The following is a 9,816-nucleotide window of genomic DNA, read 5'->3' on the forward strand; positions in this document are numbered from 1 at the left end:
CTTAGTGAGTGGGTCTAATACAGGAAATAACATTTGATAAAATCGCAAACTTTTGATGAACTATTTAAAAGTTGAACGAAAATTTGTTTCATCATTGATGTGTCACACTTCTATACGTTCATCTTTAGGAGAACTTCAGTAAATGTTACCGATCATATTTGGTTTGTTGTTTATTAAGCGTTCGAGGAACTCCATCTAATTGGAGAATTTCGTTTTCTTACTAGCTTTCGAAAATAAAGTGCGAGTTAACCGATTCAAGGCCAGTGATAATCAAAACTAATATTTGCAAAGAGGTTTACTCTCGCGCTATTGAGAGGTTACTTAAAATTCAGAAAGGACGTAATTTGCGAAGGTTAACTTGCAAGGTTTCCCAAGGCATTAGGGACAGCATGCTTTGTTGCCAAGTTGTTTTACTGAAAGCATGAATCCCCTGGCTCGGCCTTAGCTATTCGCTCTGAAGAAGTGTTTGCACTTGAAAGCTCAGCTTTTGAATCGATTTATGGTGCCAAATTGACTTCATCAATTGCATCAACTCAATTGATAAATTTTGATAAATTTTCGTGTTTTACTATTCAGACCCGCGGACACACTAGTTTCTTCCGAACCCTAATATCAAAATTCAAATTATTATATGTTGCCCCCATGTGTTTTTAATAGAAGTAGTGGAAGAATTTGATGAATTATCAATGAACTGAATTCACCTACTGTGATCATTTCCTCAGTTCTTATGACCAATCTGTTTTATAAAGCATTGATTTTACAAGGAGAAATTTCAAGCTGGTCACTCTTAAGGCTTAAAGGGTTAATTACTGTTGAACAGATTGCTAATTCTAGGTTGCAAGTATTTCCTATAAATACATAATTGTAGTGTGTTGCAACTGTTACAATACACTCAATTTACATTTTTCCTTCTCAACCGTATTAGAATATGCTGCCATGGTAACCAAAGAAGTGTACGTATCACGACACTTTGGGAACGATTCTCAGTTTTGTGGATCCATTGCTGAACCTTGCAGAACGCTCGCACGGGGCATAGAGATTGCTGGCCATAATGATCGTGTTCTTCTGGATGGAACATTGACCAAATCAAGCCCATACAATTGCACAACAGGCAAACCTAGGCGTGTTCTCTTTGAAGGCAATGGCTCCATTTCAATACACGTCAGCCTTGAAATTACTGCAATGTCTTCACCTGCCTATGTGTCTTGTGAGAAGCTACTGCAGTTCATTGGTTTACCATCGAGAGGAAAAACAATGAATGTTAACATCTCTGGTATCGTTTTTGTGAACACCTCATTAAAATTCGTTGATTCTTCTGTTTCCTTTGTACACTGCAGCTTTCTTCAAGCTGTCAATCAGATTGAAATAACATTGGCTTTCCAACAAACTGCTTCATTGACAGTAGAAAGTTCCATGTTTTTCAACAACGCGGGTTGCATTCGAGTAGAATTGACAAGGCACACTACTAATGTGGCGATCAAGTTAAACAAAGTAAGGTTTTTGCAAAACAGCCCTTTCTTGGAGCAGGAAGGCGGTGGAATCTCCATTTATAGCAAAATGCAGATTGAGGCCAAAAAAGTGTCTGTTTCTCTATCTTGTAAAAATACAGTATTCTCAGGCAACACAGGTCCTTTAATTACGAATAACGCAAATGTTTCAGAAAGCAACGAAGTTTACCAGGATGTCAAATTTCTAAGAAACTATGGGTTAAACCGTTCAGCTGGAGAAAGTCTATACTTCTCCATGGCAAAAAGCATAGTGTGTATCTTCGATAACTTTGTGTCTACGGGAAATACAAACTCCAGATGTGTTGAATTTCGTTCTTATAAAGTTAAGCTCGAAGTTTTCAACTCACTCTTTGGAGGGCACACTCTGAGCTCAAGTGGATCTGGCGGAGTGTTCCTGGTGAGAGCAAAACACTCTATGAACGTGATAATCAACGAGTCATATTTTAGCGGAAATAAAGCCGACAACGGTGGAGCATTGGCACTTTACAGCACTGAAGCAATAAACTTAATAGTGTTGAAATCGAACTTTACAAAAAATTCGGCCGCACGCTACGGTGGAGTGCTATTAGTTGAGAGCAAACGTAGACCTGTCAATTTCAGGGCCATTCATTCCACTTGGTTGGCAAACCGCGCTGAATTTTGCGGTTCCGCGGTTTTCATTGCTCCATGTTCTAAGACCACTGTCATAGTAGAAAGGTGTAAATTTATCAGTAATTATGTTGACAGGTGTTATGGAAACTTCGTTGTTAATAGTACTGTTGGATTAATACAGGTATCACACACGGAGTGGAGGAGGAATTCGCAAGGTATCTATGTAGAATGCAACTGTGTCGTGAACTTTACAAAGGTGAATGTTACAGGATGCAAAGGGAGAGCGTTCACCATTTTCTCTAAAAAGGGAACAAATACAACAGTTCCTATGCAGCTCTATTTTGATCAATGTTTGTTCCGTGCAAACAAGGAAAATGACATAAGCATTTCCTCCGAGAATAATTATTTGGAGCTCTCTCTTTCATTGATCAATTTCTGTGAAAAGAAGGTCATAAAGGGTCAAGGATATAGTGCATTAGCAGTTGTTTTAGTGGGGGATGCTGCTCTTAGGTCGCAAATACTGATGGATAATATTCGAATTGAGGATTTCGTTGGAGCTGCGTCAGTTTCTCTTCGGTTAAAAGGAGCCGAGAACATTATCACTCTAAAGAACAGCAAGTTCCGCAGCATTAAAAGCTATTTCTCAGAAAGATACTACACAGAAGCTAGCCCATTGTCTTTCATTGTGCCATATGATCACTTTCATCATAATATCTGCTCACGCCCGTATGTGAGCTATCAATACCGAAGTAGTATAATAATCGAGAATACGTCTTTTGTGGATAATATCGGACGCATGTCGGGTGGTGTCTATGGGCAAAATGGGAACATAACTATACGCTATTGCACCTTTGAAAATAACTTTGCTATTAAAAGCGGCGGACACATCCATGTCACGGATGGGACTGCAGCAATTCAGATTGAAAATTCCTACTTCAGACAAAGTTTAGAGGAGAAGACTTTTGCAAATGAAACGTACGTTCACGATACATCAATTTATTCTGAGAGCACTGGTCCACTTCTTCTGCAAAAGACACTCGTTGCAACGGACTTGGAGAGAAGTTCGTATCGCCTTTTCGTTGTAACTAAAGCTGGCGCCGTAATCTTTGAGAAGTTTACAAGCGTAAAATGTGCAGTCGGTAGTGCGCTTAGGCTCGACAACTTTTCACATTTCATTATTTGGCCTTACGACCTGCAGTGCAAGCTGAAGATGACTGTCTTAACACTGTCTTGCCATCAGTGTCCATTGAACATGTATAGCCTCAAGAGAGGAGAAGTAACCACTCTTCAAGGCCGAAGCAATACGTCATTTAAACCTTTTTCGTGCAGGTTTTGTCCTAATGGAGCAAATTGTTCTCGGAATATCTTTGCCAAACCGAACTACTGGGGTTATCCTGACTCCAGTGACCGCATGCAGTCACTCAAGTTTGCTCACTGCCCACCAAGTTACTGCGCTCCAACAACTGGCAGACAGATCACAAATCTGTCAGTGTACAATAGATGCTATGGCAACCGAGATGGTATCATGTGTGGAAAATGCAAGAATGGATACACGGAGACTCTGTTTAGCAAGAAATGCGAACAAAATGTAAACTGCAAGGATAAATGGGTTTTAATTCTGGTACCGATTTACGTTGCGACTATAGCCTTGCTCTTTATTTTTGAGCCACCGATTATAAAAATCCTTGTAAGAAACACTTTTTGGTTTAGAAGAACATTTCCTTATATGTTGGAGTATCAACCTCTTGCACGGAGGGATAATTTCTCGAAAGGTTTCACAAAGATCATTTTCTATTTTTATCAGATCGCCAGCTATCTCACTTTGCAGTCTTTCACGGAGATGGCGAGAGAAGCACCGTATCTTTCGTTCTTTATAGGTCTTTTCAACTTCCAAACAAGAATTTCACAAGGAGGTTTGGGTTGTCCTTTTCCTGGACTGACTGTTGTAACAAAAGAGCTGATACATGCTCTAGTCGTTATAGCGGCGTTGTTCGCAATACAATCGATCTTGGTGCTGCATTTTTGTTTTAACAAACTGATGAAGCGACAGCCTCCAACGAAAGCCCGTTATTACGGAGCCACCCTACGAACACTGTTGCTTGGATATGCGGTTCTGGCCAACACGTCTCTGAAGCTTTTGACCTGTGTTCCTGTTCTGGGCGAAAGGAGATTGTTCTTTGATGGGAATATCAAGTGCCTTGCGTGGTGGCAATACCTATTCATTGTTTTCATTGTCGCCTTTCTTATTCCTTTCGTAGTGGTCATCCACTGGGGTGCGATGAAGCTGAGAAGAAAACGTATCTCAGTAGAGCATTTCATCATAGCATGCTTCTTTCCTCTAGGTTTTCTCCTCTACTGGCTCCTTCAAAAGCTCCTTGGCTGGAGGTACCATAACCAGGTCGCAAGCGAGTCACGACAAGTGATCCTGAAAATTTTGCATGATCCGTTTCGTTCTCCAACCCCGGGACAAACTGGAACCTTATACTGGCAAAGCGTGTTCATTGGTCGACGATTCCTGCTTCTTTCTTACCAAGTCTTCTTCCCAGATCCTCTTCTGCGCCTTTTCTGCATGGAAATAACATGCGTACTAGTCATCACGTGGCACGTGGCTACCAAGCCGTTCCGAGACTGGAAAGCAAACCTCTTAGAAGCAATCTGCCTCGCTGTTTTGGTGGTCATAGCAAATATCAACCTTGTGCAGGCTTTCTTTCTGTCGGCTGGAGCTACACCTCAAGGTTCAGTCAAAAGTAATCTCAATATTCTGCAACAAATTGAGATCTTTCTGCTAGGAGCTTTTCCATTATTTTTGGCTTTGCTGCTTCTCTTTGCTGTTATTTCGCAAGTGCTCCGCTTAATTGTACTGATATTCAAATTTCTGGTCCATCTATTTCGTAAAATATTTACATTTGCGATTATTCGACAAATCAGGGCAAGGAGACAGCAGTACGATTCCATAAACTAAGTAAAACCAAGCGTCCAGAACAACTCAAACTCATGAAAAAGTGAAAGAAATAACTTCAATGGAGAATAAAGGGACAGAGTGGAAAACGTTCAGTCTAACCCTTGGCATATATGAATTTCACCAAAGTTACTTTTAGTCCGATTCAACGTGTGAAATTAATCGGCAATTAGTTTCCGGAGAGGACTGCAAACTTTCGTTCAGTATTGTCGAGAGAGAATTCAACAGTTGCAATCACAATATTCTGCGCGCATTGTTTGCTTTAAGCAAGTCGCGCGTGGACTTGATGACCTTTTCAAACAATCGATTGAAATGTGCGGACATCTCAGAAAATAGGCTTACGTTATGTTACAACCACTAAAAATAACTTTAGTGAAATTCACATTCAAGCCAACGCCCTACGTGCATCACACTTTTTGGTACATTTCTTTGCTGCGCTCTGCACATTCCCGCGAGTTAAAATTTCCCAAGAAGACGATTTTTTCTATAATTTACTCCTTTTGACCTTGGGTCTTTTAGAGTCTATTTGCAGTCACATTATTTACTTGGCAAAGGCTTTAATCCAAGAGTGATAGTGTTTAAAAAGAAAATATTTAGGTTAATGCCGATGTAAGTGGACTAATAATAAAAAGCTTAAAATTTTAGACAATAAATGCCTTTTCAAGCTTGCCTAAAATCTGTCTTAGTCTTCACTGATTTGATGATTCCCGTCGGCAAAACATTCCAATAATTATCTGGGAGAGAAGTTATAAGTAGTAGTATAGAGCGAGCTGAATTATCTCCCCTTCTGCACAGGAATCACATTATAACTTACGCAGGAATATATTAACGCCGATGACGTCCTAGCCTTTTACCGTAGATTCTTATTACGATAAGGTAAAGTGCTACTTTTAGAGGTTTAATCTGCTTTGACAGGTTTTATGTAGATAAATGTCTTGCTTTTTGAGTTGTTGACTAAAAACTAAGAAAGATATTCATTGCTTGATCCATGTTGTCGCCTGTGACTTAAAATCACTGAGCCGTAACAAAATTTTGCAAGTTCTATTTCCTGCCGCTTTCATTGTCCTTTGTAGACAACAAGTTGTTCAAGATCCGGAGCGCTTACCATTTGTGCGGAAATTTCGGTGAAAATTTCCCGTCGAATGGTACTGGCATTTCTTTGGCACCGAAAACAGGAACTCGATTGAGTTGTACCATTTACAAAATACCGGTAAATTTTTCGCCTTCTCTGGACGTGAAGCCTGGCACTAGTAGTCCAGACAAATGGTACAGAAAATTTCGATCGTTTCGGTAAAAACGGGAAAAAGGTAATACCTCGAAAGGTATTACTTTTTTCCCGGAAAATTTCCATCGGGATGAACCGTTCCATTCGAATTCTCCGCAAGAATTTCCAGGTTTTCCATACAAATGGTAAGCGCTCCCTTTTCACCAATTCTTGGCGTGCGAATTATGCATATTGATGAGTCTGAAGGCAAACTAGCTTTTTCCGGCACTAGGCACAACATTTTACTTACCACGCTAGCTCCCCTTCTCTTTCCTCAAAAATTCATTTATTTCGTTCCTGCTCAAATTTTTAATGTTTCCACATCCACCACCACATTTGTACTGATTTTCCTCCACCACCACACCCACCACCTCTAGATTTTGGCTAATTTGGCCTGAGTGTGGCATGGTTTTGGCCTGTCTGGGAGAAAAAACAATGACATGAATGAATGAATGCTGTGATGTCATGGGCTTTAGTGTATTCCTGCCCTCCTTAATGAGATTCCTGCACATTTTAATGATGAGATAATGAAAAAAGGTTATGACGTCATTGGCGTTAGTGTATTGCTGCGCAAATTATTAGGGAGCTTAAGCAACAACGACGGCGACGGCTACGAAAACGTCAGTTGAATTCGCGCTGCTTGAACCTTTATCGCACTTATTCCATCTCGTTCAACTCGTCAAATGTTGGCACTTTTTTCTGAAGTTGAATTCTAAAGGGCTGTGTGGAAGTTCAGGACAGGATAAGGAAAGTCGTTGTCTGTGTTCACGTTCTTCACAAAACGTGAAATTAGGCATTTTCACGTCGTAGTAGTGCAGTGACGGCAAAATAATGTACAAAAATCGTGATGCCCTTCTCGTTGACGTCGCCGTGGTCGTTGCCCTAATGAGACTCTTGCGCAAAAAACGTTTCGATTCTAATATCTCAAAACGCAAGGAAAATTGGCGTAGGAACTAAAGCGCTGGCATGCAAAATATCGAGTTATATTCGCTCCATTAGGGCGTGGATGCAAGCTGACAAACTGAAGCTTAATAGGGACCTTAAGATACTCTGGACGCGGCCGAGGAGGACGTCAACCGGAAGTGAAATGTTCAATTCTTGGAACCAATTAGCGTAATGCCACAGCGTCGACCTGAAGTCGCGACGGTGAAAACTAGAAGTTTGGCCGCCTCGTAAAATGGTGAGTTGGTTTTCTTGTTTTCAGTGCAGAAATTGCTTTTCGTACAGGATTTTCGATCCGTTTTACTTAATGAGACACATTTAAGTGTTTTTAGTGAGGTAGTCAGGGAGCAAGTGTCGTAAAATTAAGTCCCGTGGGAAATTAATGCTTAAAGCAAGCCACTGGTCTAGATATGTTGAGGGGACCTTAGTGAACATGAAAAATGTTGTCGGCAACTTTGTGACCCGCACCGGCACGATTCACAGGGGATTAAAACACGTCTCATACAATATCAGCATGGAAACGAGGCTACATCTTAAATCGTCTTTATTCCCTCTTATATGTCAATATTTCATCACCAAATTGTAAGAATAGCTTTACTCTAGCATTACACACACTTTAAGCTGGAAATTGTGATCACGTGACCTAAAGCATGAAAACGAGGCTAAATCCAAAATGTGCCCTTTTTTCGTATCTTGTTTCAAAATATCACTACAAAAGGAAGTTATAATGAAGAAGAAACATTTCATAGACTTTCTCACATCAAAGACTGCAACCTTCTACCACTTTATCACTTGATTAAAGACATGAAAACGGGGCTATATCTCCTATCATCGATGATTTAAAAATTACATTTTTCATAAACTCAGTTTTTCTTGTGTTGTGTTCTAAAACAATATAATAAAATGAAGTCATATGAAAAAATAACTATTTTCTAAGCTTATTGGCTCTTAAACTAAGAATTTGATGAAATAATAACCACAAGCTTGAAAACGAGGCTCTCGTGGTCAGCGGTTTTTTGCAGCAAAATACAGGTCCGCCATTTTAACTTGCAGTTGAAATAGAGAAGACCGATGGTCTTTTCGTTTAAGTTTTTTTGATGGATATCGACCCTGATCCTGACCCTGACAAAGAACAAAATAGGTCTAAGCTTATGTATTATATGTCAAGAAAAAAATGATGAAGATCTAGTTGAAAAGCCGAATTCACATGAAAAAACATTGGAGTCGATAAAGGAGTGGGCCACGTATGGTGAGCGAAAGTATGTAAGAAGTCGTGACAAGCTATCCTTCTACTCTCTGGAGGATCTAAAGGAAAAATCATCATGGCACAGAAGTTGCTATAAGAATAAAGTACATTCTGGGATGCTGAAAAGAGCCAAAGAGCGTTATGAAAGGCATTTAGAAGGCCCAAATGAGATGAGAAGAAAGTCATCTATAACAGTGGAAGACAGTCAACAAATAACACGATCAAAAACTATTCCATATGATAAAAATGTTTGCTTCTTTTGTGAGGGTGATGCTGGGTATCGACAAAGTCTCCATAGTGTATTGACATCTTCAGCTGGCGAATCTCTTCGTGCTGCAATTGAAATGTCTTCAAATGATAAACTTCGAGTAAAGTTAAGCTCTGCAATCGACCCTAGTGATGCCCATGCTATTGATATTAAATATCATGGAAAGTGTTGGGTTAATCATGTAACAAGTGTGCTACGTCGAGGGAAATCTCAAGCACCTGCAGTATCTACCGATCAACCAGTTAGTCGTAGAGCAAGTAAAGCCGCAGCTCAGATCGAGTTTCTAACCATGGTTGAAAATACGTTGAGAAATGGAACAATTTTGACAATGTCAAAACTTCAGGAAGGATATGAAAGCATTTTAGAGGCAAATAACGTCGAAAACCCAACATGCACAAGAAAGGTACTTAAACAGCTCATCCAGAATGAAATACAAGGTGCCGAGTTCCACAGACCCAAAAGAGTCAACGAGTCCGAAAGAGTCACCATCAAGAGTACACGTGATTTTGCAATCCAGCAGTCAGAGGGTAGTATTGATGTTAGTGACCAGGAAATGAAAACTCTATTTGAGGCTGCGAAATTCCTTAGAAGATCCATCAGCCAGTGCAAAAACTGGGTCTTTACTGGATCATTTCAAGATTTAAACAGCAGCCATCTACCACAGGAGCTTTACTCATTTTGTAGATGGCTGATAAGAGGGCCTAGCACTGACATCAACGCCAGTAACAAGTCAAACGAAATCCACAAGCGAGCAATGAGCTTGGCACAAACTGCAGTAGGTATGTTCCTGACTGACAGACAAAAAGCAACACCAAGTCTAAAGTAATCAAATCTTCTAGGGACATGCCTCAACAACTGGCTGTTGGCTTGGCTCTACGACAATCTATCAGAAGCAAAGAGATCGTAAATATGCTTCATGGTTTTGGAATGAGTGTTGAGTACAACAGGTTACTTAGAATTGAAGCCCAAATAGAACAAAGTGTTCTTGAGCGCATGAATCAACATGGCGGAATGTACCTCCCCGAGAACTTTGTGAAA

At 40.2% G+C, this 9,816-nt stretch overlaps 1 protein-coding gene and 1 pseudogene across 1 annotated transcript; both read left to right on the top strand.

Moving 5' to 3' along the window:
• The first annotated feature begins 936 nt into the window (after positions 1-936).
• On the top strand, positions 937-5,092 carry LOC140934168 (uncharacterized). Its single transcript, XM_073383842.1, has one exon. It carries the CDS (start codon positions 937-939, stop codon positions 5,059-5,061), a length of 4,125 nt encoding a protein of 1,374 aa, XP_073239943.1. The 3' UTR covers positions 5,062-5,092.
• Positions 5,093-7,616: 2,524 nt separating this feature from the next.
• Positions 7,617-9,816, top strand: part of LOC140934911 (uncharacterized) — a 2,442-nt pseudogene continuing 242 nt past the window's right edge.

This window comes from Porites lutea, chromosome 4, assembly GCF_958299795.1.
Source record: "Porites lutea chromosome 4, jaPorLute2.1, whole genome shotgun sequence".
Taxonomy (NCBI): Eukaryota; Metazoa; Cnidaria; class Anthozoa; order Scleractinia; family Poritidae; genus Porites; species Porites lutea.

Bases quoted from the DNA above. Each gene is read 5' to 3' on its own strand.
- LOC140934168 (XM_073383842.1), top strand. From the start codon at position 937: ATGGTAACCAAAGAAGTGTACGTATCACGACACTTTGGGAACGATTCT.